General features: G+C 27.3%; 3 protein-coding genes across 3 annotated transcripts in view; 1 reads left to right on the top strand and 2 right to left on the bottom strand.

Annotated features, from left to right (window-relative positions):
• LOC134831990 (2-amino-3-ketobutyrate coenzyme A ligase, mitochondrial) overlaps positions 1-22,346 on the top strand; it is a 63,770-nt gene that overhangs the window by 130 nt on the left and 41,294 nt on the right. The window lies entirely within an intron of this gene.
• On the bottom strand, positions 3,103-7,474 carry LOC134837929 (uncharacterized). The gene is made up of 5 exons (XM_063853326.1): positions 7,407-7,474; positions 7,147-7,227; positions 6,545-6,712; positions 4,743-5,113; positions 3,103-3,785 (listed from the first exon to the last, which is right to left on the bottom strand). Exons 2-5 carry the CDS (start codon positions 7,202-7,204, stop codon positions 3,195-3,197), a joined length of 1,188 nt encoding a protein of 395 aa, XP_063709396.1. The 5' UTR covers positions 7,205-7,227; positions 7,407-7,474; the 3' UTR covers positions 3,103-3,194.
• LOC134837928 (ABC transporter G family member 2-like) lies at positions 8,103-18,584 on the bottom strand. Its single transcript, XM_063853324.1, has 14 exons — positions 17,662-18,584; positions 15,887-16,004; positions 15,087-15,273; positions 14,440-14,663; positions 14,081-14,241; positions 13,491-14,021; positions 13,174-13,430; positions 12,783-13,121; positions 10,786-11,041; positions 10,091-10,214; positions 9,133-10,033; positions 8,906-9,074; positions 8,580-8,839; positions 8,103-8,517 (listed from the first exon to the last, which is right to left on the bottom strand). Exons 1-14 carry the CDS (start codon positions 17,888-17,890, stop codon positions 8,170-8,172), a joined length of 4,104 nt encoding a protein of 1,367 aa, XP_063709394.1. The 5' UTR covers positions 17,891-18,584; the 3' UTR covers positions 8,103-8,169.

Raw genomic sequence — 22,346 nt, 5'->3', positions numbered from 1 at the left:
TTTTTACGCACTTGTTAATACATTAAGAAACTTGAGACGAAAAATGTTGATGTATTTTGATGAATTTCATCAATTTTGCACGAAAAAAAGTTAAGAAACTCTTTTCCAACAGATTTCACTAAAATAATATCCATTTTGTAAGCTACTTGCTGTAAATAAGCAGAAAATGACGCAAAACCAGGACGCAGGAAGAAACGAAGGAAGAAAATTCTCAAAAGGAATTTTTAATCGGATTTATATTGTTTACCTTTTGCACGAACTTGCTGTAACCTAGCATAACAATATCTAAAAGGGACGCAATTGATGTTCTGGATGTTTACGAGACACGAAAATGATGAATCCTTCACTCGGCTCAAATGGCTCGTGTTGATACATGGAAATTATTTGAATAATAATGAGAAAGGTTTTTTTCTTGTTTTTCGAGTATATTTGAAGGTATCTAAGAGCAATAAACATTGAATGAGAGGGAATGAAATGGAAATTTAATGGATTTTGTGTTTTTTAGTCATTTTTGATGAAAGTAAAACTACCAAATTCGTTGAAAACGAAAATAAGGCAGATGAAAATAATATAAAGTTTAGAGAAAAAAAAAGTTTTTCGAAAAATTTTTAATTAATTTTTAATTTTTTAGCTATTCAAAAAATTTGAAAAAAAAAAATTAAATTATTTAATTAAATTTTAACTTTCGACGAACTTTAGAAAATTTTTTTTTTGTAATTTTAATTTTTTAGCTATTCAAAAAATTTAAAAAAAAAATGAATTAAAATTAAATTAAATTAAAAAATTTTTTTTAAGCTTTAGAAAATTATTTTTTTTTGTAATTTTAGTTTTTTAGCTATTCAAAAAATTAAAAAAAAATGAATTAAATTTTTTAAATTATAAAAATTTAACTTTCGACGAAATTTAGAAAATTTATTTTTTATTTGTAATCTTTAAGCTATTCAAAAAATTTGAAAAAAAACTAAAATTAAATTATTTAATTAAATTTAAAAATTTTAACTTTCGACGAACTTTAGAATTTTTTTTTTAATTTTTTTAAATTAAATTAAAAAATTTTAACTTTCGACGAATTTTAAAAAATCATCATCAATTCACATAAACTATAAAAAAATTAACAAGTAAAGTTTATTTTTTTTTTCTTAAAAATACATAATTTGCAAGGATTATTCTAACTGTTTCTAAACTCTTCCAATCAAATTTTTCCTTGAAATCAGTTTAGTAACAAAGTTTCTTTTCACTCTTTTCACAGACTCTTTCAAAGGAAAAAAAAAATCGAGCAAATGATCCATAACGAAGCATTTTTCCATCAGTTTACTGTACAAAGCCTTAAAAATCGGAAAACTTCTTGTCCAATCAATTACAATGTTCAGGTCAATTTATGTTTTGTGCAAAAAAAAGTATCAAAATAATTGCAATTAATCTTATAAGCAAGGAACTTTCCGCAATTTAAGCAACCAACGATGGATAGTAAACAAGGATTAAATTTTCGTCTTTTGTTTCTTCTGTTGATATTTTGTCTGGGACGGAAGAAAAACTGTCATCGTAATAATCTTTCGGAGCGTATGGCACATTCTTTTCTTGTTTTCCGTGTACTTTTTTAATAACAGTAATAATGCAGCTTGTAGAAAAAAGAGCAGAAAAGTTGAGGAGGAAAAAATTCTGTTTAAAGAGATAAGTAATTGTATGGAAACGTTTAAAAAGCATTGTTGAACGTGATAGCAGCAGAAAGAAAAGTGCATTTAATAATAATAATAATGTTGTAGCTGGCTTTTGTAACAGCGACGACGACGACGACGGGCAGAGTACCAACGCGAGCAAGAAAGAAAGAAGGCAACTTCAAACTTTTATAAACAAAATAAAGTGCTGTACTTATAATAGGATAAGGTGCCTATTGTTGGATTATGCGAGCAGCAAATGCATGAAATATGCATCGCAATCCTTTTAACGTCTGTTCATCCTTTCGTCAGTCTATTCAATTTATTTTTGTTGTTTCTCTCTCTCCTAATGCTACTTAATTAAGTTTATGTTGCCTCGTAAGCAAACACACAGAGAGCAGCAACTGAAATTGATCTTCTTGTTGAAAATGCTCTTTATCACTACCTATTAGAGCAGAAATTAATTTTGATATAGAGCAGTACATGTCGCTACTCCCTCCAGCTAATGGCCATCAATAAAAGCTAATATATGCAAAATTATTATTTGATAGAGAGAAAAGGTTCGCCGTTGCGCTCGAGAGGTTAATAACAATTATTTTCGTGGAATGTGAAAATTAAGCGAGCCGGTGTCAATGTCGATATTATGAAATATCGGTAATGAGGTAATCATAATGCTTTGTCCCTATTATGAGTAATGAATATGATTGATAATAATTAACAGTTTGCGCTTTTTTGTTTCATTATGGGATCAATTACGCTCGAAAATGAGATGATTACTGTTGAAATGCAAAATTTTCAAGTTTTTAATTGTTTTGTTGATTTAAATTAATTTTTTTTTTAAATTTTTATTTAAAAAAAACAAAATAAAATAAAAATAAGCTTTTTTTAATTCTCTAAAAGGTTAATTCTCTATAAATTAAAAATTTTAATTCAAAAAAAAAAAAAATAAATAAATAAATTTAAATAAAGAATAATTTTTAATAAAAAATAAATTTAATTTAAATAAGAAAATTATCTTTTGGTTAAATATTAAAAAAACTAAATTAAATTAAAATAAAAAAAAAATTAAATAAATAAAAAAAAAAAATTAAAAAAATTAAACTTTTTTTTATTTCAACTAAATTTAAAATTTTTTAATTAAAAAAAAAATATTTTTAATTTTTTTTATCAAATTTAGAATTTTAATTCAAATAAATAAAATAAAATAAAAAAAAATTTAATTTTTTAAATTTAAAATTTTCAAAAAAAAAAAAAAATTATAGTTTAATTCAACAAATGAATGAAAAACTTAAAAATAAAACAAAATAAAAAAATCTCATTAACTATCAAGATAAAAAATTTAAACTTCTAAAAAATTTCTTACCTCATTTTGATTTTTCACATTTTTTCAGTTTCGATTAAAACAAAAAAGAATAAATTTAAAAAGATCGTTGTAATAAATAAATAAATACGTTAAAATTAATACAAATTCATGATCGTCTTTGGTTATGGCAGTATACCAACAAACATTTCCTCCGTAAAAAATTTCTTTAAAAAAATTTACTTTTTAATGTCTTTGATGTCTCTGAATGCCGTAAAGTAATACGGCGGATACTGTTGCGGATAACTCTCAAACGGTCTTGGTCTCGGTTGATTTGGCACAGAAATGAATTCCGCATCAGGATTAAAGGGACGTCCCTGTTCACTCAAAATCTGATTCACGCGAATGTCGTTGGTCAAATCGAACACTTCAGAAGCTGTTTGCCCCGAATACGGGCCTGAATTCCCAAAACGATCGTCATCGTCATCTTGAAGCTCCGTATTGTAAATCGGTTGAGGAACTTCATTCACGAAAGGACGTTGAGGCGGCGGATAAACAGGACGATTGAAATTATGGTTGATGGGATACGAAAACGACGGCGGGAATTGCGGGCGATTAATGTTGTTTACGGGTCGATTTGGATTTGTGTTGTAAAATGTTGGTCTTGGTTGTCGATGCGGCGACGTTTGCTCGGGAGGTGCATTAACGATTGATTGATGCGAATTTGGTAATGTGAAAATTTGAATGTGTTCCAACGGAGCTTCTCGTACTTCTAATGACTCTCGTGAGGATGACGATGATGAAGATTGACTTGGCGCATCACGAAGCATCTTGAAATGGGAGAAATTTCAAGTAAATATTTTTTTTTATTTTTTTCTTTTTATTAATATAATTCTATAGAGCATTCAATGTCACTTACCTTGAAAATTTTCTCGATATGTACAAATTTTGTATTTACATAATTCTCCTTAACTGATAAATATTTGTTTTTAATCAAATTTCATGCAATTTGAGACAAATTCTTGTCACAACTTTGATTAAAATTAAGGAAGAAGCCTCCAAATATGTACAAAACTATTGTCATTGAGAATTTTTGGCTATTTAACTATCTTAAGTTAGGGGTAATGAAATATTTTTTTTTCATTATTCATCCAAAAACATATAAAAATTTTTTTTTTGTCAAATTTTATCTTAAAAAAATTATGAAGAGAAAAAAATATTTTTTTGAACCTTTAAATTTAAAGTAAAAAAAAAAATAAAATTTTATTTTTTTATTTAAAATAGAAAATTGTTCTTCAAATCGTAATTTTTAAAGAAAATTTTTTTCATTTTTCGTCCAAAAACATACAAAAAAATTTTTGATGTAGGTAAAGGTTTTAAAATTAAAAATTTAAATTTTCAGTTTCAAATCAAAAATTTCTCTTCAAATCGTAATTTTTATAGATAATTTTTTGTTGAAAATTTTTTTTTCATGATTTTGAATAAAAAATAATATATAGGAAAAATAGAATTTTGTTTACCCGTAATACAGAGAGAAGCATATTTACACAGCAAGAGAAGCAGAAAATTACCATTCTCAATCATCATGTAGGCATTGAGAGGGAAAGAGGATTTACAAAACAAATTACAAGCTTCAAGAATACAAATACTAAATAATAATATATAACAATAATACAAAATATAATACAATTCATGCCATAAAAAAATTATTATGGAAATTCTGTCATGCTATTCCATGCTAACATTCCTTTTACTTTTAGTTACTGAAGATTTTTTTTATCTTTTTAGATCGTAGCAGATCCCTTCAACTTTCCACTTTTGGCATGCTTTTCAGTTTGACGCTCATTCAATACCTGATTTGCTTCGTCATCATCGCTCTCCGACTCAATTTGCTCCGTATCACGAACTTTTTCATCTGACGCGGCAGTTGTCGAGATCGAATCAACTTCTGCACTTTCGTTCACGGGACGCACATGAACTGTGCGAACTTTGACGAATTGCGTTCCATAAGGAGTGTCTTTCTTGTAAACGGTGTCGTTAATTGTGACTTTGTGATTATCGACGACTTTCACAGTAGATGTTGTGTTGCCTTTGTCGCCATCTAAGCCTTCGCCGCTGACGATTCCGTGGAAACGGTTACGCATGCGATCGATCCAATCTGGAAAAATCACAGATGTGAGTTACCTTTTATAGTTTTTTTTTCGAGAAAAGTCGTGCAACGCTTCGAAGCATGAATTTAATTATAGAGCAGGTGATTACACAATTTGCACGCCGAGCGTTATGTAAGCAGATAAGGAATGGTAAATTGAAAATTGACACGAAAGAGGTTTTTTTCAATGGATTTTATGGAAAAAAAAGATGGTTCAAGGGTAAAATTTTGCAAAAATATCTTAAATTTCTTAACTTATGAAATATTTATGTATTTAGTTAATTAATATTTTGTTCGAATATTAATTTGAACATATAAAATATTTATTATTTCGAAAGATTTTTCGCTCTATAAATTGAAGTTTAAATTTTTTTTCTGAATTTTAAGCAAATTATGAAAAAAAATTAAATCATTAGATTTTAAAACAACTTTTACATTTGTTAACTTTTGTCTTAAAAAAAAATTAAAAATTTTTCTTTAAAAAAAAATTAAAAATTTTATGAAAAAAATTACAATTTTTTTTTTGAAACTTACATTTTTGTCTTTAAAAAAAATAATTTTTTAACTTAAAAAAAAAATAATTTTTTTTTCATAATCATATTTAAATTTTTTTTTTTGTAATTTTTTTTTTAAAAAATTAAATAAATTTAAAAGTAAAAAAAAATTAAAAATTTAATTAAAAAAATTATTTTTTTTTTAAATTTTTAATTTTTTAAACTTTTACATTTTTAAATTTCTTAAAAAAAAAGTTAAATTTTAATTGAAAAAATTTTAATTAAAATTTTAATTAATTTTAAAAAAAATAGAAATTTTTTAATTTTTCGTCTTTAAAAAAATAATTAAATTTTTAACTTAAAATAAAAATTTGAGTAAAATAATTTAATAATTTTTTTTTCGTAAAATTTAGAATTTTTATCAAAAAAAGAAAATTTAAAAATGTTTTTAAAATTGCAAATGCTTTAAAATTTCATAAATGATAGAAAATTAAAACTTTAAACACAAGTATCATAAAAAAAAACCTTCATACAAAATTAAATTCATCTTTTTTAAAAAAGTAAAAACAAACAATCTTCAATTGTTGCTTAAAAAAGCCTCAAACTACTGAAGTAAGCAACTTGTAAATCAAACAAAGACATTTTTATTATTGTCGTCATCCTCAGTTGCTCACGGTTATGAGTCATGCTCGTCGTACAGCAAGTTAAATTCACAAAAAGGCCAGAAGTTAACAACAGTTATCGGCCTGCGTTAAAATTGTTATAATAAACATTTGCTCATATGTTATGACTACAATTACTTTTCTACCTTCTAGACTAAATATGGGCATTATATAAACACACACACAGACAACATTACAAGGTCACGGAGAGATATCACCTTAATAACGTTCCGCGGAAATTTCTCGAAAAAAAAACTTGTCAGTCAAGGTTTTGCTCAACTTACCGTCAAAGCCGGTAAAGAGACTCCTGAAGTCGATGTTGAACGGGAAATATGCAACCGGAACAAAGCTTGCCGGCGGATAATCGTCGTCATAGTCGGCACCAAAGGCATGCGATGCGTTTTGCTTCTCCAGAGGAACGACCTCAATCAACTCGACATCGTCATTTTTTGCTGTAATGCGATATAAATTGAATAAAATTATGATTAAATGAGGTGCAGTGCATTAAAACATCATTAAAGTGCTCTTGCTCGTTGCACACTTTTTTATGCATGTCTAACAACCGTTATGTTCGACAAGTCATCGCTGTTGTTAGAAAAATCACGCAAATACCAGAAAGCTCCATCGAATCGAACAACGACAATTTATCAAGAAAAATTACATCGCAATAATCGTTAATCTATATAAATATCATCATTTATCCGGTTAGCGCTTATATAAGTGATGCTCATCGTGCCTCGAATACTCAACAATAGATGTTTGTTAAAAAATTCGACGAAAAAAGAACACGACATGAGATCACTCTGCATGATAAAGTACAGATCAGAACAATAAATTGACCGGAAAATGATACTCGTATATCGACAGAAGCTAAACAATTGCTTACCTGGAGCACCATTTACGGCGATGATCAGCAACGACACAAAAATAATCAATTTTTGCATTTTTACGTCTTTTTTTTGTCTATCTGGAAAATACGAGATTTTCACTTCAAAATATTATTATTTTGAAAAATGGGTCAAAGGTTGCTTTAATAATTTTCTTCACTTCAAATTTAAATTTTTAATAATTTTTTGTTTATTTTAATTTTTTTTAGAACCTTGACGTTTTTTTTTTAGAACACAAAATCTTGAAAAAAAAATTCACCTTTAAAATTTTTAGTTCGTCGTCACCCAATTCCAAATACAAACTGCGGATTCAACTGAAATATATTTATCGACTGAACTGGACTATCCGTTAATCTCTTGCTTATATGCTTGCGTTGTTGTTGTTGTTTTTGTTGTTATTACAACGAGTAAGTGAGTACAAAACGTGTATGAATGAATTTATTTTAAATTTTTTTTTTGCCACACGCATTTCTACACGTCTTTCGTGAGTGTGTGTGATAAAATGAGAAAAATTTATTCTCTCACATGATTCAGCAGCGGCAAATAGTAAAAAATATTAATAAAAATAAAAGAATATTGTCCCCAAATTGGATTTAATCGTATTAGAAATGATCGTATGGAGAAAAAAAAATGAGAGAAAGAGAGAGAAACGATCAATGGGAGACCTATTTAACCGGCTTTGTTTTTATTTTGTACTTGAATGTTGGGTTAAGTAGTCTGTATTTGTTGAACGGATCGTTTTTTTGTGTGATGATCGTTCAAAAAACTCACTCTCATGTTTTTACGGCGTAAAATTCAGAGAGAATTGCGATCTTCAAAGTGACATCTGTTGAGAAATTCACAAAATTTTTGTTTTTGATCAAATTATTTTAAATTTTTGTTGAATAAAATCATCGAATTTTGACTTAAAAAATTTAAAAATTAAAAAATTTTAAGTAAAAAAATTTTTTTTTTTTAATAAAAATATCTTTAATTTACGTATAAAAGTATCAAAAAATTCTTCTTTTATAAAATTATCACACTTATCGACATTTTGCGATCTTCAATTTCAGCACAAAAAAGAGCGCAATTTGTAAAATTAGAATCCAACAAAGTAATCCGCAAACATCAAAGACGTAAGAATCGTTCGCCATATCCAATCTCTCCAAAAATTTATCCGGGCGCCTTTCGCAATACTTGAATGGATCAGGACACTCCAATTTTGATCGATTATATCCATAAATTGCTTGAACAGATCCTTCTAACCCATATCGGAAGTATGACACATACGTAAATGGCTTGAAAAACGAAAAAAGCTCATCAAAACGGATGAAAAAGCCGGAAAAGATGAGCATTGGAATGCTGGTTGCTGGAAGAAGGAAGACTCCGTGCTAAAAATATTAAATTAAAAATAAGTTAAAAATTTTTTTTTAACAAAAATTAAAAAAATTACTTTTACACTAAAAGCTGCTCCCGCAACAAGTCCCAAAGAATGTGACATTGTCGCCATTAACACGCAAATGAAGAGAAGCATCAGAAATCGATCACATTCAAAGGGTTGTCCCGTCATGAAATACGAGATTGTGACAAAAAGTGTGGGACAGATGAGTTGTAACGGCAGATCTGCGATGATTTTTGAGAAGTAATATGCTTTCAAGGAATACCAATGGTTCAAGAAGCATTGATTCACGAACACTTGAGCCTCGCAAGGGACTAAAAATGAAATTTTTGATTAAATTTGGATTGAAAATTGGTTTATAAAGGCGAAAAAAAACTTACATGTAAGAACAGTTGGCATGGTATTCGCGAAAAAGATGAAAAGTAAGAAAAAGAAGAGACAGGATAAATTTGTCATCACTTTTGAAGCATCATTTCCGACATCATAAAAGACACTTCCAAGTAAGAGGGCGACAACTACATGTGCAATGACTCGTAATTGGGCGAAATACTGAAAAATATAAATTTTAAGGGAATTTTTCAAAAATTTTCAATTAAACAAAACTTACCAAATCTCTTATAGTACATAACATTGATCTCTGAGTCAAAACAAGGATTTGCTTCATCATTGACGTTTCGTAACTTTTTCTGTTTTCCTCTTCGACTTCTGATGATATACTTCCATCTTTGCTGCTTCGAGGAGTCATGTCTCCCAATAACATTTTTTGTTCAACAGAGACACTTCCGTCATCCAAACAATCGATTCCGTAATCTTCTGATTCTTTTGCCTTCATTTTATTCAGCGAAATTAGCCTTTCAAGACCATTTTTCATGATTTCGACATTTTCCGCTTCTTCTGTGTCATTTTTCATCCCGAACGACGCAACTTCCAACGCGAAATCCGCTCGATTGTAATAATTCGGGCAATTTAATCCAACTTGCTGAAAACTTTCGACCATTTCATCCAAAGCTCCATTGTAAATGCAATTTCCATTCGTCAAAATGTACAAATCGTCAAACAATTGCAGCAAACTCGAACTCGGTTGATGCACAACGACGATTATTGTTCTTCCATCGTGCGCTAACTCACGCAAATGCTTGATTACCTGTAACGACGACACGCTATCCAACCCGCTTGTGGGCTCATCGAAGAACATCACACTCGGATTTGTAATCAACTCGACGCCAATTGACAAACGTTTCTTTTCTCCGCCCGATAAATGATAAACTTTGTTATTTTCGCATCTCTGAAGTCCCAAAAGTCGTAAAATTCCTTTCACTGTTTCGCGTTTTTCCGTTTGACAAACTTTTGAGGGAAGTTTCAGCTCCGCAGCGAACATGAGAGTCTCAAAAGTCGTCAAGTATTCGAGAAGAGCGAGTTCTTGTGTGATGAAGCTGCAGGCATGACGAAACGTTCGAAAATCTATCGGTTCTTTGTTTGCGAAGATTTTGCCGGAAACGCCATAATTTCTGAAAAATTTGAAATTTTTGAGAAAAAATTTTAAATAAAAATAATTGAAAAATTACTTAAATCCGCTTAAAATGTTCAAAAGGGAAGTTTTTCCTGATCCGCTTGGTCCGAGAATAGCACTTAATCTTCCTGATTGAAATTTTCCATCGATGCTGTTGAGAATTGTAATTGGATCTCCTTCTGTTGAAAAAAAAAAAAATAAAAAAATGAAAAAAATAAAAAAATGAAAATATGTCAAATTTCAACCCAAAATGAAGTCAAAGATAAATATATTTTTAAAATTATTTAAAAACTTTTTTACGAATCTTTAAATTTAAATTTTATTTTTAATTAATATTAATGATATCTTTAAAATTATTTGAATATTTTTCTTTACATTCAATATAAGAAAAGAAAATAAAATAAAAATTAAATAAAAAAATATAAAATTTCAAACTTTAATTCAAAATTTTTAAAATATTTTTTAATTAAAAAATAAAAAAATTCTTAAAATTTTGATATTTTTACGTAGAAAAGTATTACAATCCTTGAAAATTTCATTAATCTTTTTTTTTCTACGCTAAAATTTTCATGTCAATAATAACAAGCGATTATTCTCTTTTTTTTACAACAAAGTCAATGTCATTGATAAGTAAAATCTATTCTATTATAATAATAAAAGAAGACGCAAAGGCGATCATATTAAAATATTTCTGCCCGATAAGAAACACTAAAGTCTTGTTTTGCGCCTACGTCAGAAAAAAATACTCACTGCATGTTTTTGATGAGTAAGTTAACCCATTAAAGCAAATATCGATACTGGATGCTTTCTTCCTGCTTTCAACGATGTCGATTTTCTGCTCATTACACTTTGCATGAATATCCGCACTCATTATTACGCAATTTTTTTTGTGACTCCGGAACCGGTTTGACGAGATCACAGAAAGTTCAGTCGCTTTTACGATATTTTTATTGTTCTTTGTGCAATTTTTAGCGACACAACGTGCATCGCAGTCGAGACGCTGATTTTAACTGAACCGTCTGAAGATTAAAAACAAACACTAACGTCGTTCCTATCGACAAATTTTGTTTATTTATATTGTTTTATATATTATGTAGTGGCGTGCTCTCAAGAATATTGATAACTTTTTGGTTTGATTAGACACATGCCATGTACATAACGCGCAAAAAGAGAGACAAAACTTAAATTTGTGAGAAAAATGATCGTATCGAAGACATGCAAAGTGTTTGTTTCAGTTTTGTGCATGCACTTTCATGAAGACTCGAGTGTTTGATCAATTTAGAGTTAAGTTTGTGCAGTTTTTTGCCATTTAATGATTCACATAACTTATTAAGGCGTTATTAAGTTGCACATTCTGTAATTTTCCAATGCAATTGTAGGTCACTATTTATTTGAAATCAAAAAATAACAAGTTTTTATCGTAAAATATCTTTTGCTTGAGACTTGTTACGAGATTTCATTCAATCTGAATTTTAATTTTTTGATATTAATTGCGAAATATTCACTTTTTTAAGATTTTAACGTTTCTTCTTTTGGTATTTAATATCAACTTTTTACCTTTAACGTGGCAAAAAGCTCCAAAAATAAAATTTTAGACGAGTAAATAAACAAAAACATTCAGTTGCGCGTTCGTTTACTTCATGACTGAACTCAACTTTCAATTAATGTACCACGCAACTTTCGTACGATGATTTATTTCGTGAATGAATACTGTATAAAGTAATTTCTGCATGTCACTTTACATGAATAACGGGAGAAGGCATAAGTCAAGTGATCATGCATACAAGAAATTTTTATTAATTCGTACGTTTGTTAGAGTAAATGAATGAATTGTGAGGTTTCTGTCGTGAAATGACGTAAAGGTATTTTATTATTAAGTGAAAGGTCAAAGAATATTAATTTTAAGCTTCATTAAAATTAGAAAAAAAAATTAAAATAAAAAAAAAATAATTTTTAATAAAAAATAAAATTAGAAAAAATATTAAAATAAAAACAAAAATAAAAATCAATTTTTTATTAAAAATTAAATTAGAAAAAAAAATTAAAAAAATTGAAATAAAAAAAAAAATTTTTTTTTTAAATTAATTTTTCATTAAAAATTAAAATTTTATTAAAGTTAGAAAAAAATTTAAAATTAGAAAAAAAATATATTAGAAGAAAAAAATTAAAAAAAAATAAAATTAGAAAAAATAGAATAAAAAAAATTAAAAATAAAAAAAAAATAAAAAATTATTTAAAAAAAATACTTCCTTTTATCCATTTTGAAAATCACTTAATTTGCTTTCTTTTAATTAAAACGACATAAATTTATCTTGAAATCAATAACATTACTGCGATTTTATTAAATTTAATTTTTTTATGTTCACTATTAATATAAAAGAAGTTCAATACATTACTTTTTATTAACTTTTATATCACTTTAAATTATTTCTTGTTTTTAATTTTTAAATTCCATAATTTTAATTTTTATTGATTTAACTAAATTTATCTTCCTTATTTATTTTTAACAGATTTTATAGGAATTTATGTATCACTTCTTATATTTTCTTTTTACTTATTTTCTATCGTAAATATTTAATTAATTGTAAGTTTTTATTCTTTCTTCAAGGTTTTTTTCACACACGTTAGCAGAAAAACTTAAAAGAGCATTCCACAGGGCAGGAAAATATGAATCTCAAACTTTGGCACACTTCGAAAATTTTTTCTATAAACTTCTAATTTGTTGATTTTTTTAAGAATTATCATCCTTTGTGTTTGATTCTGTATGACATGACGTAAAATGCAGCAACTCGAAGCACTAAAAACATGACGGTCAAAGAAATGCATGCATGGAGAAAACTTCCGTTATCGAGAGCCATATCTTGGATGAATTTTTTTGGTTTTTTATAGTAACAGAAGATCTCATCGCATTGCATTTCGGGTCTGTTGTAGCCAAAAATCGACAAAACTGCGCCTTCGAGTGCGTATTTGAGGAATGACACATGAAATAGCCACGTTAGAATTCCGGGAGCATCGACAATACGGATGAAGAATCCCGAAAAGATGAGAAATGGTGAGATGAAAAATGGACCGAAAATTGCACCGTACTAAAAATTAAAGATTTTAACAAAGGTTTTCATTAAAAAAAAATTTTCTTACTTTGACACTGAATAAAGCGCCAACAAACAGTCCGAGAGCTTGTGCAACGAAGACAACCATCAGTAAAATCGTGACAAAAAGTCCAAATCTGTAGAATTGCATCGGTTGTGATGTCATATAGTATGTGACCATGAGATAAATCGTCGAACAAAGCATTTGAATGGGAACATCAGCTAATGTCATTGCCAAATAATACGCTCTTAAACTGTACCATCGGTTAAAATGTTCCCTCGTGATGATCGGAAGCTCTAATGGAACTAAAAAAAATATCAAAAATTAACTTTTTTTTGATTTTAAAAAATGTTTAAAGAACTTACATGCCAATTGCATCGCACTGAATGCCGTAAACATCAAAAACATGATACTAAAGAAGATGTAGTTCAAATTACTTCTTGCGAATTTCGCATCATTTCCAATATCAAAGAACAAAATTCCAATTAGAGGCGCCATGCAACAATGAATAACCAATCGCGTTGTCGTCATCGATTTATCTCTGCTCAATATCAGAAATGTTCGCATCAGTAACACGCAAAATTGCTTGAAAAATGACGTTGGATAGCGATCATTGCGACGACAACATTTTTTCGGAAGTGAACAGGATTTGGCGTGTGTCGAGGCATTTGTCGTTGTATCGCCATCGATATCGTCAACGGGATTTGCGAGAGCTTCGTTTGATGGCAGGAGCATTTCAGCAGCTGTTGGACCATCGACTGTTGATGTTTCTTTCAGAATACGAACATTTTCGTTTATGATGGATTTTTTGCGATACACGGAGCAACGGCCATTTTGTATTTTCTTTGAGAGAGAATTATTGTGAAAACCATAGTCGTTGGTTGCAATCTCGAGTACTAAAAGAAAATTTTATTTTAATGATTTTTTCTAAATTTTAGGTAAAAACGAAACTTACGATAATCTGAGGGATTGTAATATGAAGGACATTTGAGACCTGCTTCTGATAAAAACGGCACTAAATTGTGAGGCGATCCAGCATAGATGCAACTTCCTTCAGCAACAGCAAATAAATGATCGAATTTTTCAAATGTTAGAGCGTTCGGTTGATGAATTGTGCTAAAAAACAACAAATTTTCAAAAATAATTAAGTTAAAAGTTTGAAAAAGTTAAACTTAAAATCTATTTCAATTAATCCAAATCAAGCAAATGAATCAAACAAGTTTGAAATTATTTTCCATAAAACGAAAGTTCAATACTGACGAGTTAATTTTCAACTAAATTTTGATTAAAACGTTTTAAAATAATTTTTTTTACCAAATAATTGTCCTTCCTTGATGAGATAATTGCTTCAACAGGCTAATACATTGGAATGACATCGACGAATCCAATCCAGTTGTTGGTTCATCAAAGAACATTACAGGAGGGTTATTAACTAATTCTAATGCTATTGCTAAACGTTTCAACTGTCCTCCCGATAGTTGTCCTGTGAGTGTTTTTTTCGCATTTTCTAATCCGATTGCCTTAATAATACCTTCTATCTGTAATTTTTAATAAAAAATTTTTTAGTTTAAATATTTGTAATTTTAAACTCTTTTATGAATTTTTTTTATGAAAATTTTTTTGATTAAAATTTTTAATTTAATTAATTTTTTTTTATTTTTTATGAAATTTTTTTTGCAAATTTTTTAAGTTTAAAATTTTTTTTAATTTAAAATTTTTTTATGAAAATTTTTTTTTTTGATTTAAATTTTTTTTAATTTAAACTTTTTTTCATTTAAAATTTTTTCATTAATTTTTTTTAATTTAAAATTTTGTTTAATTTAAATTTTTTTAATCTTATTTTTTTTTTGAAAATTTTTTCAATTTGAAATTTTTTAATGGATTTTTTTTTTAAATTCAAAATTTTTTTATAAAAAATTTTTAAATTTATTTTTTTTTTATTTAAATTTTTTAAAACTTACTCTAATTTTCTTATCTTCTTTGGACATTTCATCACCAATTTTCAGACTAGATGAAAAATGCATCGCCTCTTTGACCGTCAACAAAGGTTGCAAGTTGCAATCTTGCATAATATACGCCGATTGTCGTCGAAACTGCTTCATATTAATCGGGAGGCCATTCACCGATACCTTGCCATTGTATGTTTCTCTGTAAAGTACAACAACAAAAAAGTTCATGAGAAATCGAAAACTCTATTTATCAAGTGGTTGCTCGAGTATGTACTTGCTTTTAGTCCATTTTAATCTCAAATATTTATTCGATGAAGTACAGAACATTGACCCATTTAAGTTATTTTCTAAGCAACCATCGCCGTACACACGAACCCGAATGCACGAAAACAAAAATAGAGGAAATAAACAAAGAAACACACATCTGATCGAGTACAAATGAGTGACTCCGTTCGTTAAAGAAGAAAAAAAAGTGAATATGCAACATTTCTTCGACCGTACAGAAAAGGTAATAAAACTCGCAGGTACAAAAAAAAAATGAGTCATAATAATTCAAAATTCGTGAGTTACTGTCAGCTGAGTCAGTACGCTCGAGTGCAACGCGATCGAGTTTCAAGTACATTCGAGTGACGAGTTCGAACTGACATTGCATTTGCTTCTTTGTTGGATTTTATTGAAACAACTGATTAATTAAAAACGAGGTTTTATGCGAATCGACGTCACATGCATTGTTAAATGATTCAGAGATCAAAGTTCCTGTTCGATGTTCAAGCAAGTGTTTAAATTGAAAAACAGTTTCATTGAAAACTTACACGTATCCGGAGAGGATGTCGAGAAGCGAACTCTTTCCAGCGCCCGATGGTCCCATAATTGCTGTTAGTTCGCCAGCACGAAAGTCTCCGCTGATGTTTTTGAGAATTGTCTTTTGTTCTGAAATGATAAAAAAAAATATTAAAGGTCAAATTGTTTTTTTTAGTAATTGACTTTTTCCTTTGATAAGTCGATAATTATATATGGGAAATTTTTGCAGTCGTTTAATAAATAATTATTGACGTTGCGTTGATTTTTATTACTATGTCTAATTTAAAAAGTGATTGCTTCGTTAGAAGTCTTCGTATGAAACATGATTGTGACTTTGTAAACGCGTTTATCAAGAAACTTGATCTCATCCGCTGAGATCACTCGATTTTATTGAAGACTTTAAAATTGAAATGTGAGTTTTTTCTTTCTTAATTGAGTTACCTATTATTGAATTAAACTTTATGATTTTTTTTTTTCAAAAAAGTTTTAATATTTAATAATTAAATTTTTATTAAAATTAAATTAAAAAATTAAACTAAATTTAAAAAAATTATAAATTTTAATCAGAAATTAATTTTAAAAAATATATATTAAGAAAATAAAAAAAATCTTTGAAATTTGAAATTAAATTAAATAAAATTTTTAATTAAATTAAAAAATCAAACTAATTTAAAAATTAAAATTTTTTATCAGAAAATTTTTTTAAAAAATATATTTTGAGAAAATAAATAAAATAAAAAAAATATATAAAAATATATTTAAACATTATATATTTTTTTTAAATATATAATTTAAAATTAATTTCTGATTAAAAATTTTAATTATTTTGATATAGTTTAATTTTTTTTAAATTTAATTAAAAATTGCATTTGATACAATATATTTTGTATATGTTTGCAAATTTTTAGTTTCATTAGAAAAAATTAAATTTTTTTGAACGAACTTTTCTAATTGGCTTGATAGTTTTAATAAATACTAAACTTGCTAATTTCTCTTACTCTATGTATAACTTTAACAAATATTAGTTAAAGGAAGCTTACTTGATAATACAAAAAAAAAAAAAAAATGTAAGATAATCGCTTATAATGGCAATGAATTATTTTCTTATCAACTATTCCAAATTTTATTGTCAAAGCAACACCTGAATTTCAATCAATATATTTATTACATGACATTGACCTTATTTTTTGATCATAATGAAAATTGATTCATCAAAATTGTCATCGATGTTAACCTAAAGATCAATATCGCAAAATTTTTATCAAAATATTAATTTGCAGCTGCAAGAAATTCCAAATTCTTCCAAAGATTATCTCAAAATGATAAGATTTTGACGTAATTCTGATTGGAAAGTTACGGAACAAAAAAAGTTCAAGGTCAATTATGTCCTTTTTGTAAAATTAAAAGCTTTAAAAAGGTCTTTCACACGCGTAAATCACGTCGCGTGCCCGACCTTGCCCAAAATAAATTAATTTGTTGATAAGAAGTTCATTTTTATGTGACACCCCTTATGTTCGTCGCGCAACATGATCCGTCAATACCGCAACGAAACTCTTATCAGCTATTTTTGCTTGAGTATTTGTTCGAGAGATTAATTTTGTAGTTGATCGACTAACATTTAAATTTGGAGTGAATTCATTTTATTACGAAGTATATTCACATTTATTGATAAGGGAGAGTCTTTGTTTGATTCTTTTCGATTATTGACCGTAGAATGTTCATCGACTTCAAGGCGATATAATTTTACGACGAATTAATTAAAATCACATAAAAAACTTAAAATTACCTTTCTTTAATATTCCAGTCTTTACGGTGTAATTTATGTCGTCGAATTTGATGTCTAACGTTCTCGTGAGATTTGTCACGGTAAAAGAGCCCGCTGTCGATCCCGAACTGACTTCTCCGTCGTAGCTGTGACGCGATGCATAAACTTGTTCTTTACTACTGCTACTTGTACTGCAACTGGGAATTACTTCCGCTGTGCCATTCGATGCTGAGGTATATTTCACTGACATTTTTTCTTTTTTTTTTTTGTCTTTTTAGGAGATGAAACCCTTTTTTGTGACAGCACTGAATCAATTTTTAATTTCACTCTCTCCGAATCTCCGCGAGAATTTTATCACACCATGCCGGTTTTTAACCATTTGGCACATCTGTCTAATGTCTTTATGTAATAAATTTTTATTTTATTCGTTTAATGAGAGTGAAAAGCGACACACTTGGATTCTATTCTATAATTAGCTGCTCGAACAGAGAAATTCTTGTCCAGAAACGTGTTGTCGCTGCGTCAATTTCAAACTTCCTTTGTCACTTTGGAACAAAAAAAAATCGCTTCCTTGTAGGTAAGTTACTTTAGTTCGTCGCGAGAGAGTGTCATCGGTACAAAATTTTAATATTATACACAAAAAGGCGAACAATTATTGTACATATGTATTTTAAATAAAACACTTCTTTATATATTTTGCACGTAGGTCCGTAGATTCATTTTTATTATCTTTGTTAACACTGTAAATTATTCATTTGTATTTGTACTGCGAAAATATTTGCGGATTATTAATTAATCAGTTTCATTGTCATTCCAACTTCAACATTTCTCCATATTTTTCCTTCATTGTGCAATCTTTTCGTTCTAAAGTTACAAAACGAATTACAAAAAAAAATTAAAAAAAATCTAAACTAAAAACGCTCGCGGAACGACTTCTATCCGCATTTAATACTCGTGCTAGACTAAAGTCACTCTCGTCAAAATACGTGCATTTTGTTCACATATTAATTGAAATGTATACTAAAATAAAATAAAACAAGTTACGATCGTGTACAGATGGGCGAATGACTTAGTGCGTCGCGTATATGTGAAAAATATCGAAATGTGTAGTCAGTTAAGTAGATAGATAGAGAGATGTGTGTGTTCATGTATTTTTTTTATACATATTAAACACATTTTGAGTTTTTGGGGAGACACACTCACTCACTGTTCGAATTTGTGTGGAAAAGTAAATGAATGAAAAAATGTAAATAAAGATTTTTTTTGAGCGGATTGAGAATATTTGATCGTTCACACTTTGTGAATGAGGTGTTTTGGGTTGAATTGCTCGAAATTGAAGAAATGCACTCTTTTGTAATTTGTTCTATTTGACTTTAATTTTGTTAAAAATCTATTTATTCGGAAAATTTTAAAGAAATTTTTTGAAAAGTTATTTTTTTTGATGATTTTTGCAGAATTTTTGAAGAATTTATAAATTTTTATATTTTAAAGTTCTTAAAAAACTATAAACATTAAAAAAAAATTTTTTTTTTTTTGCTTTTTTTTTTTAAATAAAAATATAAATTAAAAGAATTTTTTGAATTTCTAAAAAAAATCTAAAATTTCATGAAAAAATTTAAAAAAACAAAAACGTTTGAAATAAATTGAAAAGTTCATTATTTTTTTTATAGATTTTTGTTTTGAATTTAAATATTTAAATTTAAATTATTTAAAAAATTAATTTTAAATTAAAAAATTAAATAAAATTAAATGAAAATTTCATTAAAATTTATTTTTTATAATTTTTACTTGTTATTATATTATTTTTATTTTTATTTAATATTAAATTAAATAAATTAAATTAAATTAAATAAATTTTTATTTTTAAAAAATTAATTTAATTTTTTTTTATTTTTGAATGAATTAAATTTAATAAATTTTAATTTAAAAAAATTAAAAAAATTATTTTTTTTTTAATTTCTGAAAAAATAATTTTTTAAATAAAATTTCATAAAAAAAACTTACCCGATATGAATAAATTTTTGGATTTTCAACTTGAAACACCCCAATTCGAGATTTATAAAATACTTTCTTGTATATGGTCAGCTGTAACAAATAAAAACTAAGACATTGAATTATGTGTGGGTCTCGATTTATTGTTGTCGAACCTTTTTTTTTCTAATGTGTCTTTTTTTTATTTCAACATTTCTGTGTCTCTGTGTTAAACAAGAACAAAAAAAGTCGCGTGTGAGATCACTGACCGTTGTTAATATTAAGCAAGCGTAACGAATCACTCCACACAAAAAATGATGCGATTGAATTTCTTCTTATCAAAATTTTAAAATAAAAAATGACCTTAACTAAAATTTCTCACTAAATTCAGCGCAAATCTATTAACATAAGTAAACAAAGATCGCAAAAAAAAACCGCGAATCTAGGTCTACAAACGACTGAAATACAAGAGCGCTCTTTATGGTTTTCAGTCTCTTTCTCTCTCCTCCCTCTGTGTTACTACGACAACTACCAACTGCTTCTGCTGCAAACACAACGAAACTTTTAATGAATGGTCAGGCACTCAATTATTGCATCAGTTTTCATGAATATTGAAGAGCAGCTGATGGAGTGTTCTTGTTATGATTGCAATGTTTACATTTAACGCATCGGAATTCGTTCTGCGGAATGAAAACAAGAACGTTTTTTAATGTATTGAAAAAAAAATTTTTGATGTTTTTTTGGCGCTTTAACAAACAGTTGGAAAGTAGCAAATTGATGTTTACATATCGGAAATGTGTTTTTTGTTAGGTAAGTCATTAACAAGAAAATTTTTTTTAAGATTGATTTTTTTCAAATTTGAAATTTTTTGGATTCTTAACATTTTTTTGTTTCTTAGTTTGCTTACTCAACCAATTCAGCTACAACGCTAATTTAAAAGCTGTATGAAGTTGTCAGATGTATCATATGTGTTTACATATGAGTTTACATATGAGAATAAATACAGTTATAATACAACAGTGCTATCTAACGGTAAGTAGGAATATACTTTTAAGATAAGATTAATATTTAAAAATATTTTTCGTTATTTTTTGAGCTTTTATTTTTTTAATTCTATAAAATTAATTAAAAATAATTATCATCGTCAATCTTTATTAATTTTTAATTGTTTATTTTTAATAAAAAAAAAATTAAATTTTAATTTTGAAATAGAAGTAAAAAAAATTGAAAGTATTTTTTAAAAAAATTGTTAAAAAAAATAAATTGAAAAATTAAAAAAATAATTAAAAAAGATTAAAAAATAAATACATAATTAATTTTTTTTAAATTTCTGAAAAAAAAATATATATTTAATTTCATATTTTAATTTTTTGTGAATTTAGAGAAAAAAATTATTTCAAACAAAAATTTATGCTTACTATAAATTTAAAATGTTTTATATTATTTTTAGAATATTTTTCACTAAAAAAATAACAAAGATAAGAAAATATTAAATTTTATCATTTTTATGAATTTTTTTTTAATCATTACAAACTTTTCAGTAATTATTTATCATTTTAAGGAATAATTTTTTAGCATTTAAAATTTTTTTTTTCTGATTTTAAAGTAAATTTTTTTACGACATAAAGAAATTTTTCAAAAAAAAAATTTTTCAAAAATCATTTTAAAAAAAATTATCTCAGAGGATGATAAATAATTACCGAAAAGTTGAAAGTAGAAAAAAAATTTAAATAATTTTTAACAAAAGCATAAAGAAAATATTAAATTTTAAATTGATAATTTTAGATTAAAAATAAATCGCAAAAAAGATGTCTTTATGATGCAATAAAATAATAGAAATTATTTATTTTTGTTTACTTATTTCGAAAATTTCCATCCTAATCAATATTTCTTAGGTACATATTGAATAATGGGAATTTCACTTATTGAATAACTGATAAGACAGGCCTTCTAGATCTTTCTCAAATGACTTATCAGATCTTAAAAGAAAGCGTTATTGCTGATAATCCTCAAAATAAAATAATTCTTACTTTGTTTCAAATTTCAGATCCGCATGTTGTGACTCAACTCTTCCGCGCGAACAATTGAATGGAATATTTTTCATTTTACTATTTTCGCATCATGTGAGTATTAAAACGAGATAAAACGCTCCATTAGCGATTGAATGGGAGGAAATACAATCAAAAAATTACAAACAATAAGAAACCTCATTTGAAATTCATTTGCAATTCAATTGAACCCTCTCACAATATTTCGACGATTATTTTGATAGCACACACGACGACGACGACGAATATTTAAGATGATACAGATGGAGATGATGGTAATTGACTCTCATACTTATTTATTGAGATGAGATGTAACAATAGACGGCTTTTTTCAACACGAGCTCGTAATAAAAATGTTGGAATAACATTCTGGAATGAAATAATCTGCTCTACTTTTGCGCTATCACACAAACCCTATGATTCGTATAAATGAGTAAATTTCTACTGATATCACGGAAGTGTATTGTCAAAGTGAATCTTTTGCTCATAGACGCCGAAATTGGGTCATTCTTATCAAAAGACGACACAAAAAAAAATATGAAATGTCTGTCAAAATTGCACTGTTAACTAGGTCAAGAAGTAACTGTTTATGTTGTAAAATTATTTTAATTAATCCAAACCAAGCAAGTGAACGAGAAAAAAAAATTTTTTTTTTGGTACTCATGAACAAGTTCAAGGTCGAATGTT

The sequence above is a fragment of the Culicoides brevitarsis genome, chromosome 1, assembly GCF_036172545.1.
Source record: "Culicoides brevitarsis isolate CSIRO-B50_1 chromosome 1, AGI_CSIRO_Cbre_v1, whole genome shotgun sequence".
Lineage (NCBI taxonomy): Eukaryota > Metazoa > Arthropoda > Insecta > Diptera > Ceratopogonidae > Culicoides > Culicoides brevitarsis.
This window is presented reverse-complemented; position numbering and strand designations above follow the sequence as displayed.

Bases quoted from the DNA above. Each gene is read 5' to 3' on its own strand.
- LOC134837929 (XM_063853326.1), bottom strand. From the start codon at position 7,204: ATGCAAAAATTGATTATTTTTGTGTCGTTGCTGATCATCGCCGTAAAT. The intron at 6,713-7,146 runs GTAAGCAATTGT...ATCGCATTACAG, and splicing joins CGCCGTAAATGGTGCTCCAG to CAAAAAATGACGATGTCGAG. The intron at 5,114-6,544 runs GTAAGTTGAGCA...TGATTTTTCCAG, and splicing joins TCTCTTTACCGGCTTTGACG to ATTGGATCGATCGCATGCGT.
- LOC134837928 (XM_063853324.1), bottom strand. From the start codon at position 17,890: ATGTCAGTGAAATATACCTCAGCATCGAATGGCACAGCGGAAGTAATT. The intron at 15,274-15,886 runs GTAAGTTTTCAA...TGTACTTTACAG, and splicing joins GACATCCTCTCCGGATACGT to AGAAACATACAATGGCAAGG. The intron at 8,840-8,905 runs GTAAGTTTTTTT...TTTCATTTTTAG, and splicing joins CATGCCAACTGTTCTTACAT to TCCCTTGCGAGGCTCAAGTG.